At 33.7% G+C, this 18866-nt stretch overlaps 1 protein-coding gene across 1 annotated transcript in view; it reads right to left on the reverse strand.

Moving 5' to 3' along the window:
- The window catches only part of LOC149785030 (kinesin-like protein KIF21A), a 259702-nt gene that overhangs the window by 36538 nt on the left and 204298 nt on the right, over positions 1-18866 (reverse strand). The window contains exons 30-32 of the mRNA XM_089978736.1: positions 10086-10226; positions 7438-7577; positions 5666-5849 (exon numbers count right to left, since the gene is read on the reverse strand). Coding sequence (XP_089834862.1) covers positions 5666-5849; positions 7438-7577; positions 10086-10226 — 465 coding nt within the window. The remainder of the gene's footprint in view (positions 1-5665; positions 5850-7437; positions 7578-10085; positions 10227-18866) is intronic.

The raw sequence follows: 18866 nt of genomic DNA on the forward strand, positions 1-18866 counted from the left end.
ATTTCCAGGTATATCGCCTTGTCAGGTATACAAATCACATCCTGCTTATTTTATATTGCTAATACATTTCCAAGTATATCGCCTTGTCAGGTATACAAATCACATCCTGCTGATTTTATATTGCTAATACATTTCCAAGTATATCGCCTTGTCAGGTATACAAATCACATCCTGCTGATTTTATATTGCTAATACATTTCCAAGTATATCGCCTTGTCAGGTATACAAATCACATCCTGCTGATTTTATATTGCTAATACATTTCCAGGTATATCGCCTTGTCAGGTATACAAATCACATCCTGCTGATTTTATACTGCTAATACATTTCCAAGTATATCGCCTTGTCAGGTATACAAATCACATCCTGCTGATTTTATATTGCTAATACATTTCCAAGTATATCGCCTTGTCAGGTATACAAATCACATCCTGCTGATTTTATATTGCTAATACATTTCCAGGTATATCGCCTTGTCAGGTATACAAATCACATCCTGCTGATTTTATACTGCTAATACATTTCCAGGTATATCGCCTTGTCAGGTATACAAATCACATCCTGCTGATTTTATATTGCTAATACATTTCCAAGTATATCGCCTTGTCAGGTATACAAATCACATCCTGCTGATTTTATATTGCTAATACATTTCCAAGTATATCACCTTGTCAGGTATACAAATCACATCCTGCTGATTTTATATTGCTAATACATTTCCAAGTGTATCACCTTGTCAGGTATACAAATCACATCCTGCTGATTTTATATTGCTAATACATTTCCAAGTATATCGCCTTGTCAGGTATACAAATCACATCCTGCTGATTTTATATTGCTAATACATTTCCAAGTATATCACCTTGTCAGGTATACAAATCACATCCTGCTGATTTTATATTGCTAATACATTTCCAAGTATATCACCTTGTCAGGTATACAAATCACATCCTGCTGATTTTATATTGCTAATACATTTCCAAGTATATCACCTTGTCAGGTATACAAATCACATCCTGCTGATTTTATATTGCTAATACATTTCCAAGTGTATCACCTTGTCAGGTATACAGATCACATCCTGCTGATTTTATATTGCTAATACATTTCCAAGTGTATCACCTTGTCAGGTATACAAATCACATCCTGCTGATTTTATATTGCTAATACATTTCCAAGTATATCGCCTTGTCAGGTATACAAATCACATCCTGCTGATTTTATATTGCTAATACATTTCCAAGTATATCACCTTGTCAGGTATACAAATCACATCCTGCTGATTTTATATTGCTAATACATTTCCAAGTATATCACCTTGTCAGGTATACAAATCACATCCTGCTGATTTTATATTGCTAATACATTTCCAAGTATATCACCTTGTCAGGTATACAAATCACATCCTGCTGATTTTATATTGCTAATACATTTCCAAGTATATCACCTTGTCAGGTATACAAATCACATCCTGCTGATTTTATATTGCTAATACATTTCCAAGTATATCACCTTGTCAGGTATACAAATCACATCCTGCTGATTTTATATTGCTAATACATTTCCAAGTATATCACCTTGTCAGGTATACAAATCACATCCTGCTGATTTTATATTGCTAATACATTTCCAAGTGTATCACCTTGTCAGGTATACAGATCACATCCTGCTGATTTTATATTGCTAATACATTTCCAAGTGTATCACCTTGTCAGGTATACAAATCACATCCTGCTGATTTTATATTGCTAATACATTTCCAAGTATATCGCCTTGTCAGGTATACAAATCACATCCTGCTGATTTTATATTGCTAATACATTTCCAAGTATATCACCTTGTCAGGTATACAAATCACATCCTGCTGATTTTATATTGCTAATACATTTCCAAGTATATCACCTTGTCAGGTATACAAATCACATCCTGCTGATTTTATATTGCTAATACATTTCCAAGTATATCGCCTTGTCAGGTATACAAATCACATCCTGCTGATTTTATATTGCTAATACATTTCCAAGTATATCACCTTGTCAGGTATACAAATCACATCCTGCTGATTTTATATTGCTAATACATTTCCAAGTATATCACCTTGTCAGGTATACAAATCACATCCTGCTGATTTTATATTGCTAATACATTTCCAAGTATATCACCTTGTCCGGTATACAAATCACATCCTGCTGATTTTATATTGCTAATACATTTCCAAGTGTATCACCTTGTCAGGTATACAGATCACATCCTGCTGATTTTATATTGCTAATACATTTCCAAGTATATCACCTTGTCAGGTATACAAATCACATCCTGCTGATTTTATATTGCTAATACATTTCCAAGTGTATCACCTTGTCAGGTATACAAATCACATCCTGCTGATTTTATATTGCTAATACATTTCCAAGTATATCGCCTTGTCAGGTATACAAATCACATCCTGCTGATTTTATATTGCTAATACATTTCCAAGTATATCACCTTGTCAGGTATACAAATCACATCCTGCTGATTTTATATTGCTAATACATTTCCAAGTATATCACCTTGTCAGGTATACAAATCACATCCTGCTGATTTTATATTGCTAATACATTTCCAAGTATATCACCTTGTCAGGTATACAAATCACATCCTGCTGATTTTATATTGCTAATACATTTCCAAGTATATCACCTTGTCAGGTATACAAATCACATCCTGCTGATTTTATATTGCTAATACATTTCCAAGTATATCACCTTGTCAGGTATACAAATCACATCCTGCTGATTTTATATTGCTAATACATTTCCAAGTATATCACCTTGTCAGGTATACAAATCACATCCTGCTGATTTTATATTGCTAATACATTTCCAAGTATATCGCCTTGTCAGGTATACAAATCACATCCTGCTGATTTTATATTGCTAATACATTTCCAAGTATATCGCCTTGTCAGGTATACAAATCACATCCTGCTGATTTTATATTGCTAATACATTTCCAAGTATATCACCTTGTCAGGTATACAAATCACATCCTGCTGATTTTATATTGCTAATACATTTCCAAGTGTATCACCTTGTCAGGTATACAAATCACATCCTGCTGATTTTATATTGCTAATACATTTCCAAGTGTATCACCTTGTCAGGTATACAGATCACATCCTGCTGATTTTATATTGCTAATACATTTCCAAGTGTATCGCCTTGTCAGGTATACAGATCACATCCTGCTGATTTTATATTGCTAATACATTTCCAAGTGTATCACCTTGTCAGGTATACAAATCACATCCTGCTGATTTTATATTGCTAATACATTTCCAAGTGTATTACCTTGTCAGGTATACAAATCACATCCTGCTGATTTTATATTGCTAATACATTTCCAAGTGTATCACCTTGTCAGGTATACAAATCACATCCTGCTGATTTTATATTGCTAATACATTTCCAAGTGTATCACCTTGTCAGGTATACAAATCACATCCTGCTGATTTTATATTGCTAATACATTTCCAAGTGTATCACCTTGTCAGGTATACAAATCACATCCTGCTGATTTTATATTGCTAATACATTTCCAAGTGTATCACCTTGTCAGGTATACAAATCACATCCTGCTGATTTTATATTGCTAATACATTTCCAAGTGTATCACCTTGTCAGGTATACAAATCACATCCTGCTGATTTTATATTGCTAATACATTTCCAAGTGTATCACCTTGTCAGGTATACAAATCACATCCTGCTGATTTTATATTGCTAATACATTTCCAAGTGTATCACCTTGTCAGGTATACAAATCACATCCTGCTGATTTTATATTGCTAATACATTTCCAAGTGTATCACCTTGTCAGGTATACAAATCACATCCTGCTGATTTTATATTGCTAATACATTTCCAAGTGTATCACCTTGTCAGGTATACAAATCACATCCTGCTGATTTTATATTGCTAATACATTTCCAAGTGTATCACCTTGTCAGGTATACAAATCACATCCTGCTGATTTTATATTGCTAATACATTTCCAAGTGTATTACCTTGTCAGGTATACAAATCACATCCTGCTGATTTTATATTGCTAATACATTTCCAAGTGTATCACCTTGTCAGGTATACAAATCACATCCTGCTGATTTTATATTGCTAATACATTTCCAAGTGTATCACCTTGTCAGGTATACAAATCACATCCTGCTGATTTTATATTGCTAATACATTTCCAAGTGTATCACCTTGTCAGGTATACAAATCACATCCTGCTGATTTTATATTGCTAATACATTTCCAAGTGTATTACCTTGTCAGGTATACAAATCACATCCTGCTGATTTTATATTGCTAATACATTTCCAAGTGTATCACCTTGTCAGGTATACAAATCACATCCTGCTGATTTTATATTGCTAATACATTTCCAAGTGTATCACCTTGTCAGGTATACAAATCACATCCTGCTGATTTTATATTGCTAATACATTTCCAAGTGTATCACCTTGTCAGGTATACAAATCACATCCTGCTGATTTTATATTGCTAATACATTTCCAAGTGTATCACCTTGTCAGGTATACAGATCACATCCTGCTCATACTGCTGTATCAAAGCAAAGTTAAAAAAATCTATGAATTATCCTTCACAGAAAATTCTGTGTTGGATATTCTTGATAACTCATATCTGTATAACTGACATTTAACTGTATTTGGATAAAGGTGGGTTGAGCTACTTTCAACTTTCAAGAAATGCATGAAATAGCATGTTAACGTTTCTTTGCTGTTGACACTATAACTACAGAACTCCTCATTATAATGTTGTCCATAAGAGTTATGGAATATACCACCGTACATTAAGACTTGCCTTATAATGAGGTACATGATACAGTATTCCCTCATTTGAGTCATTACAACACTATCCATACAAGCAATGGAGTAAACCATCTTATAATAAGACTACTTTGTAATGAAGCACATTAGACTAGATATCAAAGTGTGTGTGTGATTTGGATTTTTTAACGTAGCTTTAACAATTTTTCAGTCATATTGCTATGATGTCTGCAATGTGGCATTTATAGTGATGTCTAGCACTGGGGCATCATGCCGCAGACATGTAGCATGATGTTCCACCCAGTCACATTTTGCTCTTCTTTGCTCTATCTATCTATTAACAGAGAACTGATTAAAAAGTCATAAACAATCTGAATGACAAGATTTATGCAATAACCTTTCTAAGTATTTTCTGCACAAATGATGTGTATTGTTTGAAATACTACACAGAAGCTGTCAAACCATATTATGAAGGTAACCACTCAGTCTAATCATTTCTTCTTATGATTCAATTCTGAGTAATGTCCCTTTATATAGTTTGGCTGATTTTCCGAGGCCAAAAGAGCTAAATCTAGAAATGTGTCTAATATTATAAAAACAAACTATTCTTAGTAACTGAGAGCCATCCCATAAAATCAAAAATGGGATCCAAGATAATACTCTCCTTATGACTGGAAACATTGGCTTGATAGCGAGGGAGTGCTGTAGATCTTATAATTAAGTCTTCTCAACATAAATTTATAAATGACTGGTGAAAATAATTTGCAGTTAACTTAAATATTATATAAGGCAAACAAAGAAAACAATAATCCTAGTAAACTCACATAAAACCTACCTTAGAGTTTTGATGCATTTGCTGCTTTTTTCTCTGAGATCCCAGACACTGATATATGATTGACAGACAGTAAAGAGAAGTTTACGAGACTGGCAGTATTTTACAACAGTCACATTATTAGGATGTCCTGCAAATGACATGAATTCTTTCCCTGTCTGGATGTCCCATGCCTTGGCTGTTCTATCTGAAGGATGAATACAAATTATCACTTAATCTGTTGTTAACTATAACACATTCTAGCTTCCATCTTTAGTAGGTGTGTGAGATTAATATCATTTTAGCATTCTGTAATGAGTAAGGTAAACTTGAAGAAATTTATAAAGAAAAATGCCTCAAAGTATTTCTTGTTCTTGTGACCAATACAACACCAATGATGCTGGTGCCATAATTTTTTCTACAGTTGTCAATGTTGTCTCAAGAAAAAAATAAAATAAATGTTTGAAACTATCTGAAACAGGAAAATGACAGCATCCTGTAATTTTCCATGCAGGCTTTACTCTCGTGTACATAACTTTTATCACATGATCATTTCTTCATGGCCCCCCCTGAGCAGTAACTTAACATAATGGGAATAACAAATTAACTGCTTAAATGCAAGCACAATTAACTTAAGGGCTAGCTGTGAATGACAGTGCCTGACAGAAAAAAGTTTTAAAAAAACACCATAATTTGCAAAGATGGTTTTTGTGGAAATTAGTAGCCATCTGTGAGTTTTGATAATCTTTGGTGATTTGGATATTTCATTTTTTTCTTTTTTCTTTTTTTCTTCATGTCTTTAACACAAGTAGGTTATTTATTGCCCAAGAAAAATTGGATAAGTGTGCCTGGCCCACACTATCTAACCTGAGATCATCCAATGGTAGGGTTTTAACCTACACAAGTACTGCATGCCAACTAAAGTTCCTTTTGTCTACATCACAGTGTTTTAGTACCAATACATAATTATGCAGCTTTATCAGTCAGAAATTTGTCCTGATGACTGGCTGTACAAGTAAAAGAAAATTATTAAAAGAACATATAGATGGAAAGACATTTGTACACACTTTTCAACATTTTTAAAGTAAAGTAGCAAGCCGTCAAGTAGATGGAGTTTGGTCAATAAGTTCCAAAGACAGTCCAATTTATCACTATATTCACAAGAAATTACTCTGTATACAGTACATACTGTTTTGCTATAGCAAAATTAGCTATCTTTTTATAGTCAAAAAACATAAAAATATGATATTCAATGTCCAAATAAAAAACAAATTAACAAAAAACTAATGCTCAGACAAATATAATCTGCATCTACAATATCTGGCTAACCATAAAGTCAAAAGGCAAATTAAGTATATTATGCAAGAATGGAAATGAATGAAGAAAGACATAAGTTAAACAGTTTCATCTAATTTATTTTGATCCATAAGAAAATGCAAGCAAAACTCATGTTTTAATCTCCTACAGTCATCTACTCTCCATGCAAATCAGCACAATTATAATCCAGACTGTGCAAAAAGTCTGCAAATGAGTAAAATAAACTATAAAAATGAAAACTACATACAACTGGATCAATCTTTATTATAATTTTTCGCAGTTAATAGCCAAAAAATATTTGCTATTTCAGTAGCAGGTAAGAGGTCAGTCCAAGTCTAAACATTACTATGAGAACCAAAGAACTGATTCCAGTAAATGACATACTGTTAAATTAAATTTAATGTTGTTGCTGCATGCAACGTCAACAATAACAGTCACTTATAAAAAATTTACTGGTCCTTTGGACATGTTCTACATACCTTTACTGCCAGTGAACAGCCAGTCCTCAGAAGCACAGACAGACAGAACAGCCTTGGTGTGACCCTCAGCCACATGGGAACACATAAGAGGAGAAGACCGTGTGGTGTTCATCCTTGAGGTAGCTGGCACAATGGCTCCCCTAAAATATACCAGATTAGTTGTGCATCATACAAGTCATTCATCAAAGTTGGATCTTTTTTAAATAAAAAAGGATTCAAGCGAATCATAATTATTTATAACTATATAATTTTTTCTAACTAAACTTTTACTTTTAAAAGTGCAGTCATATAATTACAAGTCTAATATTTCCTAAAAAAACTTAATTGATAAAAAAATGAAATGCAATAATCTGAACTTCCTTATGTTACCATCATTACTGTTAATATCCAGACATTAAAAAAATAATTACTTATCTCTGTGAAGATAATCTATGTGTTAATGAAAATTATATTTCTTTCTGAATCTCTCGTCAGGACTGTTGTAGACATGCACAGCAATTTCAATGCTGGTTGGAACTTGGTTAGCTTGGTTTGGTTTGGTGTTTGACTTGGTTTGGTCTGGTGTTTAGCTCGGTTTGGTTTGGTGTTTAGCTTGGTTTCATTTGGTGTTTAGCTTGGCTTCATTTGTTGTTGAGCTTGGTTTGGTTTGGTGTTTTATGGCAAAGAGACACAAGCAGATTATTTAGTGCCAAAACAACTAGAGTGAGGTGCCTTGCCAAAGGATACACAATCATGGCCAATTCCAGCTGATCCGATGTGAAAATTCAATTATTTAGTGCCAAAACAACTGGAGTGAGATGCCTTGTCTAAGGACACACAATCATAGCCAATTTCAGCAGATCTGATGTAAAAATTCAATTATTTAGTGCCAAAACAACTGGAGTGAGATACCTTGCTCAAGAACATACAATCATGGCCAATTCCAGCTGATCCAATGTGAAAGTTCAATTATTTAGTGCCAAACCAATAGGAGTGAGGTGCCTTGCCCAAGGACACACAATTGTAACCAATCCCAACTGATCTGATGTGAACATTCAAACCTGCACCTTTTTGGTTTTAAGTGCAGCATGCTATGCAAGTCACCAAAGCTTCTTCAAAAGCAAAATAGGTACACATGGTTCCATTATATCCTTGCTTGCCAAAATAGAACATGTGATAATGTTTCAGTGTTTTCTTTTGCAAATAAAGAATTGTGGTTGCAGTTCTGCTGTTTTGTGTTCTTTTTGTTTGTAAAACTATGCCAGTCTGTTTGAGTGCATGTTGTGTCATTGGTGATAAATGTGCATAGTACTCGGATATCCCAGGTAATATGCTCTAAATAATATAATTATTTTAATTTCTGTACATCTGGGGCAAGTTCAAGAACCATAGCTAACGTCATGTTGCTTAATATGTTTGAAAGTTCATTAAGTATTCACAAAATTAACTCATTAAAGCTAAAGTCAATCACAATCATTGCAAGAAGTCGATATCTAACAATTACTGTGACCCAGATTATAATAATGTATGTACCACTGTTTACAGGAATGAGTTCTTGTAATTAGATTGTTTAATAGTGTAACAACAGCCAATGAAAACAGAATGTATAAAATTATCTCACCTCTGATAATCTGCTAGACAACCCATATTTTCTTTTAAATGTGCATGAAATGATCTCAACTCAGTGAAACACATGGTGAGGATTCCCCCCAAAACAAATTGGCCAAATTACTTACACTGGTCCAGGCATTTAATCACTGAAAACAATTATTTATAATACTACTATAAACTCATTAAGTCCAGAATGAGGTTCTCGAGTGAGAATTTTACATTGAATAAAACCGAGATGACAAGAACTTCTGAAAATCATGTACTGGCAATGCTGACTGATTTATTTTATTTGATCATGTCAGCTATTTACACTGCTGCCCACTGAAAAAAACATTGGTTAATTTACTTGATAATTAGTGCAATGAAAGCTGTTTCAATTTTCAATCTCCTGTTTTTGAGTACAGGTAAAAAATACCTATGTTCCCACTTAAATTTTTTTTTTTTGGTTGGTAGGTTTTAACAAATGTACTTTCTATTCTGGAATTTTACGAACTAAGGAAAATTGACATTCTGACCCAGAAACTCTCCAGAGACAAACAGGGTGTTATACTTGAAAGAATGAAGTCAACAATAAGTATATCATAAATAAAAACAGTTCTACAGTCATTAATTAATGAAGGAACTGGTGCACTCTGAATTCAACTTCGCTGCAGGAGTTGCCACCTTGAAAACAGTTTTATTAGTCTTAATCCAGTAAGCTCAGATTTGTTAAATAGGCTTGATGCACATTTCTGCATGCCAAAAGATGAGATTTCTGAGGTCATCTTGGCTATTTGGAGTACAGTATGAAAATGTGACTTGGCATGTCAAAGATTTTCACCTCTTTTGCCATTATCTTTGTGCACCTTTATCGGGATACCAAAAATAACTTGCCACAATATGGCTTGCGCTGTGCTGATCTGCTAATACACCCATTACAAACCTACCTACCTACCTATATACACAATGCATAAAGAAAATATCTGATATACCACCCTCTCACAACATTTTAACAAGCTGATACACTAATTTACTAATCCAAATAAAAACAATTAAAATACTCAAAGTAATCTACCAACCTCTTAAGCGCATTTGGTGATGTGACGGCACTACCAGTAAGCCTAGAGAAAACATTTTCATCTGTGGTTCGTTCAGATCTGCGCATTGGCTGAGGTGAAGATGGAGGTGTTGTGTCAGATGATGTAGTAGTAGTATTGTCTCTAATAAAAAGAGGATATTATTTTCAAAACATAAGTAAGAAGAAAATGAATGAAGAATAAAAAGAAGAGATTATGAATACACTGATGACAAGGATGATGATGATGACAAAGATGATGATGACAATCCAAATGAGCAAAAGGTTATTTAAATGCTGAGATTGTACCCAATGCTGAAATTGTGCAACCAATTAATGCCTGATCTTGTTGTAATTTATGAAAATGCAAGCCACTCTTTATCAGGATATTAGCAATCTTGCAAATGGAAGTAGAATTAAGATCAAGATAAAAATGACAAGGAAATTAGCCTCCTACACTGCCTATCACATGATATCTCAAGATGAAAGGCAAACCTGTCTAAAGAGCTATACAAGACAATGAATTCCACCAATCAAGCTGCATCCAACTCTTGTAAATTTACTTGTTTTACTGGACTGGTACCAATCACATCTTTACTGGTGGTAAGCATTAATAATAATAATAATAATAATAATAATAATAATAATAAAAATAATAATAATAATAATGACCTTATTTAAAGAGGGTAACACAATTGGCTAAGGACTAATCTACCTTGAGGCCCTCATACAAAGGAATTTATTTATTTTAGCTGCATTCACATATTAGAGAAAAGCAATATTATGCTGGTGTCTTCATCATTTTCTGATATAATAGTAAGTGTCCATAAATGCCTATTTCTGTCCTTTGTAAAAGTTCTGAACTTTCACCATTTTAGAAATTTACTTGTCCACTCCAATCACAAGGCACAGGATAATTAGCAAAAAATAACTCTGCCGAGGTCTCAGCTAAATTCCCTTATATTATCACATGACCAAAAAGAATACTCTAGCCACAAACAAAAGTCATGTTCCTTAAAGTGTACAGACCATATAATGGAACTTTCTGTGAACCAGGTATATTCTCTGACTGAAATGGGGGTGCTCACTAATCTGAGTGGCCATTATTTATGATGGACTGGCAATATCTGTACAACTAAATATCCATTCAGGACAGAATGCCATCAAATGGTCAAATTTTGTTGAACAGTTTCTGAGAAATTGTTGTGAAAGGTTTTTCTACTTTAGTAATGGTGGTCAATTTGGTATTATTTGTACAAACTAGAAAGCCCTCGAAGAAAGATACTATCTGTTAAATTTGGTCCAATTTTGTTACATGTATCAATCTTTGAAATGAGGTTGAACAGTTTTTCTGAATTTTAGCAAAGAAAGCCAAAACTGACAGTGGACTGGCATCATCTGTACAAATCGGAAAGCCATTTAGGACAGGGTGTATTTTGTCAAGTTTAATCAAATTCTGTTCAATATTTTTTTAAATTGTCATTTGAACACTTTATCCTCCAAGTAACATATGCCAGGATAATTTTGGTCAAATTCTGTTCAGTAGTTTTTGAAAAATTCTGTTTTAAAATTTTTTGTTTTTAGTAAACGCCCTCATAATTGATAGCAGATTAGGAACTTTTAAACAAATTTCAAAGATCTTTATGCCAGAATGCTTTTTGTTTCAATCTGTCAGTTCATGAGCATTTTGCTGCTATGACTGCATATATAAATCTTGGTATACACATATCTGATAAGGTCACTGTAAGGTGAAACTAATATAATTTGGTCAAATTCTACAGAGTGCTTTCTGAGAAGAAGTAATTTAAATGTTTTACCCTTTGTAGCAATGGAGGCCATATCTTATGGTGGATTGGCTTCAAGGCAATGATGTTTTGATCAAAGTTGCTCAAATTGTGTTTGGCTGCTTTGTGAGAAGTTATATAAAGGTTTTTATATTTTCAGTAATGGTAGCCATATTGAATGATGGATCAGCATCAAATGAACAACGCTGAAAGGCCTTGATATAAAAATGTTTCCTGTACAATTATCTACAATTTGATCAAGAAGCTTCTTAGAAAATGTTGTAAATAATAATTTTACAAAAAAGACGATGGACAATGAATGACCATGGACAATACCATAACCTCACTAGGCCTCACAGCAAGGTGATTAAAAAATAAAACATTCCCAACAGTATCTACCCTCCACCAAACGTGCACAAAACTTTGTGGTGCAAATCTTAGAAACGTGTTTAAATAACGAAACTCCTTAAGTTATGGAAATGTATGGAATTATTTGAAGCTTATCGACAATGTTCAACTATATCACATCTGCCTTCTTGAAAAATTGACTTGTCCATGCAAAAATGGCAACCATGTAAAGAAACTTTTGTTTGGCTTAAAAACAAAATGAAAATATTGGATAACCCATGACAATGATAATTTTTTTTATACATAATTGATGAATGAAATGATGAAGATTCATGCGTTTTTTATATTCCAAAAGGTCTTTAGTTTTTAGATTGGTAAAGGGTACATACATTGGGGTGAGGTTGGTGAATACTTTAAATGCAATAACAATTCAGCATTATAATGAACAGGTTATACAAATATAAAGGAAAAAAGTGCCCCCAAAACACTTGTCAGAAAAACATTTTTGTTGCAAAGAATAATAACATGACACCTCCTTCTTTTACTGAGCCAGCCTTTTATTTAGGAAAATATTAAACTCTTGACACTGAGGTTAATCTTGGTTGAGGATAGGCATATGGACACATGTACAAGATTCCAAGATGACAAAACAAAACAAGACCTTTGTCTTGAATAATCATCAATTATAAGATTAAAGCTGGTTTTTTGTTTCTATAACCATCTTTTAACAGGGTTAGTCATATGTAAACAACTAATAACAACTGATCATTTAATATGCAATATGGAAAAGGGTCTATACAGGTCTACTCATGACTAACCCTACTGGAAACGTTTTGAGGTACGGTATATGTCATAAAATGTTGATCTCATTTTGGTAATTTTTCTATAATCACATAATAACGTGTTTAAACCATAACAATAAGAACATCATGAACAAAGCACAGGGTCTATTGTAGAATGTGAGATTGTAGGAATCATGCTTATTCCTCAACATCCACATAGAAAAATCAGCAAAATATGCAGCAACATGCTTTTTATTCTCAAGTCCAAGCTTCATTTTTTCTTTTAACCCATCCTTTATGTTCATAAAATAAAAAAATGGTTTTATTATAAAATCATGTGGAATTTCCCCTCTAATTTTCTGATCTAGAATAGACCCTGAAAGAGTGGCAAAAATGAAGAACATAAATGATGCATGCCTCAACTTGGCATGGTGTGTTCAGGTTAATGTTGCAATGAATAAATACATACAGTCTAGTATCAATTATCCTACTTTAATTTATGCATCTTTTGCTATAATAGATCACAATGAACAGAAATACCTTCCATTCCTTGTTACATGCTAAATATACCCCCTTAATCACAAGAACAGTGGCTATGGGGTTACATATACATCTTCCTATGTACTATCTATACTGGCTTGTAAGTTGAGGCAAACTGCAAACATCATCACCTGCCATAGCATAAAGCACCTGCCACAGCATAAAGCACCTGCAGATCAGGATATATACATACTGTTTTATCTACAGATTCTAACTAACAAACTTCACAGACCCAGATCTTCCAGAACATTATGTGACAGCAGATCTGGGTCTGTGCAGTTTGTAGCTGGACTCAACTTATAAGCGAGTATTTACGGTATATGAAAATGTCATTGTTATTTTATTTATTTTTATTATACATTTTACTCCTTTGATATGGACAAAATAGCCACCAAATTTTGAGAATTTACAATTAGCATTTTTGTCTGAATGCATTAGTCATAAGAGATATGGAAGGAAACCACCTGGATCAAAAAAAGTAATTTAATTTAAAGCTCTTTATTTGAGGTTTATTCAACATTTAATGACAATGGTTAGTTTGCATCTCTTAAACTGAACTAAACTGTATTTGGTGTCAATCCTAATGAACAGAGAGTAGCAAACATTAACATGTGTAGCAAAGATTGAGAAGACAACAGCCATGTGCAACAGCCTCCAAGGCATGAGCCAGATAGCAAATTTTAAAGCCACACTATAAGATATAAATAAAACTATATAAAATTAAGTTGCATGCTGGATTCAGCATGCAGGCCATAGGTGCACATGCCTGATGTACAATTTCATCAACATAATGTACAATTTCACCATTTATTGAGAAGGCAACACAATGTACAACTTCACCATCACTGTGTAAGAAAGTATTTTAAAAAATGGACTTACTTATGAGGCAATGCACTGTTTGAAGTCAGAATGAAGAAAATATATTGTAAGAATGCTGTGGAGTTCTGCTAAATTGTTGATGCTAGAACTGATATCAGTGAAATCAATTACCAGCAGCCAACATTAAGAATGTGTGAACCTTATTGAAGAAATGTTTTTTTTTACTTTTTCTCTTGAACCAGAGCAACAACGGAGTAGGATATTGTTTTCCTGTACACCCGGTTCTATTTCTTGCCTTTATGACAATTTTTTTTATTAAAAATGTGATGACTGTCCACTTTATAAAATCTTCAACCTTCAACTATGTTTAGAAGATTAATTAAAAAAAAATTAAACTTATGGAATAAAATGCTAAAATCTATGAAACTAAAGTAAACTTTGAAAGCTGATTAAAAATGATGACCTTTTAAAAAAACAAATCTTTCTTTATTTTCTTACGAAAATGATCTTCATGTGGATCCGAAATAAGAAATACATACCATGTATACAGTACTCACTTATTAAGACTGATCGAACTGCACTGATCCAGATTTGCCAACATTTAATGTGCCAGTAGATCTGGGTTTATGCAGCTTGTCTGGAGCAATCAGTAGAACAAACAACACAGACCCTGATCTGCTTGCACATTATGTTGTTTGCAGTTGGACCTATAAGTGAGTATGCACAGTATCCTGAAGTTTTGTATAGAAAATGGCACAAGAAAGGAAACTGTGATGGCATGGCTAAGCCTAAAACTATCTGATAACGTTTGGTAAATAAAGGGAATCTAATTTGTTCACATTCATAGGTCAGAAATGATTGGCATATAACCAATCCTGTATAATCTCTTAAGTCTTTATTTTACCTAACTACCAGATACTTTGTCTATGCCTTGTCATTAAAAATGCTGATGATTTTAAACAATAAAGATAGCAGGAAATGTTGTGTTTTGCCTGTGAACCCTTCGATAATGGAATGACCAGTACCACAATGCTTACCATCTTCCAGTATTTGACTTGAAAGTTTTAACATATCATCTGTGATAAGACAAACATATTAGTTATGGGTACATCACAAAGGGCCCCACTCACTATAATCTGTTCTGTGGAGCTTAAATAGAGGAACCTCTGTTGGGAAAACAAATTCTGGAGGAACTCAGGGGCCATGATTTGTCTAATTGATGACTTGCAATGCTTGAAATTCAATTTCTTCAAGAACTCATCACATAACACAGAAAATAAAAATATAAGTTGACTGACAGAGGTCATAACTCTGTCCTTAAAGGGAGTAGACACATGGTTCTTGACCTATACTACTTAAAAGCAGCATTCTATATAAAGACATGAAGCTGAGTGACAAGGGCAACAAGTCTATCCAAAATGGCTCTTATTAGACACAATTCCATTAAAGGCACCATCTAGGTCTAAGGGACAATGTCCATACCAAGCAGCATTAGAATATGTTGAATGGTTCTTGAGTTATGCTGTTTACAAGCAAAATCCCATGTAAAAATCTATGGTTGTCAGGGGCTATAACTCTGTACAAAACAGAATTGAAACAGAACCCACAAATGTACATCTAGATCTACGAGACAATGTATTTACTAAATTGCATAAGATATGTTTAATGGTTTCTGAGCTATGCAATGACCTGATGTAGTGGAGATTCAAAATTTATGGGAAAAGGGCAGTAATTTTGTCCAAAATGTTGACCTGACAAGACAAAACCTTTAAAACGCAAATTTACATGCAAGGTACTATGCAAATGATCTATCAAATTACATCCAATTATGTGCAAGGGTTGCAAAGCTTTGGTGGTTATGAGAAGTATGAACAGTTATCCAGACAAACAAATGCAACAGGTGATTCTTATAGTAGTCGTACATATTCATGCAGTACCTTAAAAAGGGTCCAGCATTGATAAAACTTTAAAACTGTGCATGAAAGATAATTTAGTTAAACCTTTGTCTATATTTTTGACAGCTTTTTCTATATGACTGCAAGTAACCAATAAAATACCAGAATTAAGAGATAAAATGATGAAATTCAAGGTTCCAGATAAAAATAACACTAAGTTTATAATTCCATAAATATACTAACACACAACTGTTTGATGTCCCACTAACAATGTAATAATTGGAAAATGATAGCAATTTCATCCATTTAATAATAATTAAGACAAAAGATTTATATCCCTTTAAACTTACCCACCATTTCAGTGGTATTCACTGCCTTCAAGGGTCTGAATGGAGAGTCTAATTTATTGTATATTGATTAGTTCATCTGCACTGACATTATCATAATAGTTTCACACAAGTGGCAACCAATCCTGAAAATATACCCATGTCCCAAAAGGACACAGTGAGTGATTATCAGCCAAGACCTGAAAGTGGGGACAGATATTAGTAGAGATCTCCTAAACAAAGCATTGACTCTGTATTATTTACTGATATGCACTGATTGTGAATGTCTTGAGGCCATAGCGTTAGTGATTTAAAATCATCAAGTTTTGTAAAATCCCCTAAAGAAGTCATTAGCTACACATTCCTGTTCAGGTGTCCTGGGGATGAATGTTATACAACACCTCCACATTTGGCACCTAAACGGATTGGTAATAGCTCTAAATTGGTTCAGTTCTCTTTCTAATATCACAGAATACATAACTGTAAAGCTTTTAACCTTTGGAAATTGACAGATTAAAAAAAATATATGCAATTTTTCTTTTGCCATAAATTTTTTTAGCATCTGAAGTCATAGGCTCAACACATAGCTATATGGAAAACCTTTACATGTCATTTCTAAACAGGGTTTTTCACTTTATTTTTTTCATCACTGTATTTTTGTTTTTGGAAAATAAATTACTGGTCTCTACTAGAATCTTATGTTGCACACAAACTTTCTTTAATACAAATGCATTTCCAGTTCAAATGGTTCTGAAGAAATTAAATGGGTAAGAACTGTGGCAGAGAGACAGACTGACAAAATTGTTAACAAAATGTTACTTATAAATTCAAATCTCCTCTCAACATTTTAAGAAGATGACCATATACATACTGGTAAAGAGAATAATACCAGAGAAAATCAAGAATGAAAAAGTCACTGAGACCTACTTATCCAATTTTGTTTGTAGGTGAAATTGGGTCCAAGATAATGAGGCTGTAACAAACTACTGAAATTTCAAGTCACTCAAGTGTTAAAGTCAGGTCACAAAATGACCTAGTTTTGTCATGATTAAGTTAATTCACAATGCAAACATGTCAATTTGCATGAGTGTTGGTGAAATTGGGTCCAAGGTAACATGAATGTAACACAGAAAGCTGAGAGAAAAAAAAAGAAAACCCCCCAAAAAAAGAAAACTGGGTCAAACTGCCATGACCAAGTTATTTTTACTGAGAAGTGTGTGAGTGTGTGTGTGTGATTTAGATTTTTAAGGTAGCTTTAACAATTTTTTTAGTCATATCAATACGATGTCTGCAGTGTGGCAGTTTATAGTGATGTCTAGCACTGGGGCATCATGCCGCAGACATGTAGCATGATGTCCCACCTAGTCCATATTATCCTGACACTAGGCCGACCAGTCCTAACACTAACCTCTTAATGCTGAGCGCCAATTGAGGCAGCTATCAGTACCATTTTTGTAAGTCTTTGGTATGACTCGGCCGGGGATCGAACTCACGATCTCCCGCATCCGAGGCGGATGCTCTAACCACTAGGCCACCAGAGCCGCTTTATTGTGAAGTACCCACATATTTAATGCATAAAAAAAGGCCCAATACAATGAGTGCTTTAGGAACATCAGCTAAAAATACAAATGTCACTCAAGAGATGCAATGTTTGGCAACAGTGGCCCAGATTTTGGTATGGCTGAGTTACACTGTTTGAGATGTTTCAACATAAGATGTTTCAAGGCTCTAACAGAATTTTTGTTCAAGATGTTGAAAGTGCAAGGAATGAACAGCTGTCAATATCAAAATCACCAGTATCAAAACTGGGTTAAATTAACCTAGTTTTTTTGTATGGATGAGTTACTTTCATGGAGATGTATCCACATATTCATGAGTGTTTGTGCAATATGATTCATGATATTGTTGGTGTATTGGTTACAGTGACCTAGTTTTGGTGTGGCCAAGTTTCTTTTTGATGAGATGTATCCATACACCAATTTTCACAAGTATTGATTATAAAGGGATATTAAGGAGGTAACAAAATATTGAGAGTAATGAGCCAATAAATGAACACAAGAATAAATGAGAGAAAAATATACTATGGGGTGTAAGGGGTATACAAAGCCAATTAATGGAATTAGTCATGTTAAGACAATAAACTGTGCTCACTCAAACCAAAATTCTAAAAAAAAGGCAAATTTCCTGTTGGAGTCTACATATCTATTTTCATTATAATCTAATTATTTAGCATCCTCATGTTCTTATGCATAATTCATGAAAATTAATCGAGTTCTTGCCCGAATCCAGTT

This window comes from Sinohyriopsis cumingii, chromosome 13 (genome assembly GCF_028554795.1).
Source record: "Sinohyriopsis cumingii isolate HCF-2022 chromosome 13, ASM2855479v2, whole genome shotgun sequence".
In the NCBI taxonomy this organism is placed as follows: domain Eukaryota; kingdom Metazoa; phylum Mollusca; class Bivalvia; order Unionida; family Unionidae; genus Sinohyriopsis; species Sinohyriopsis cumingii.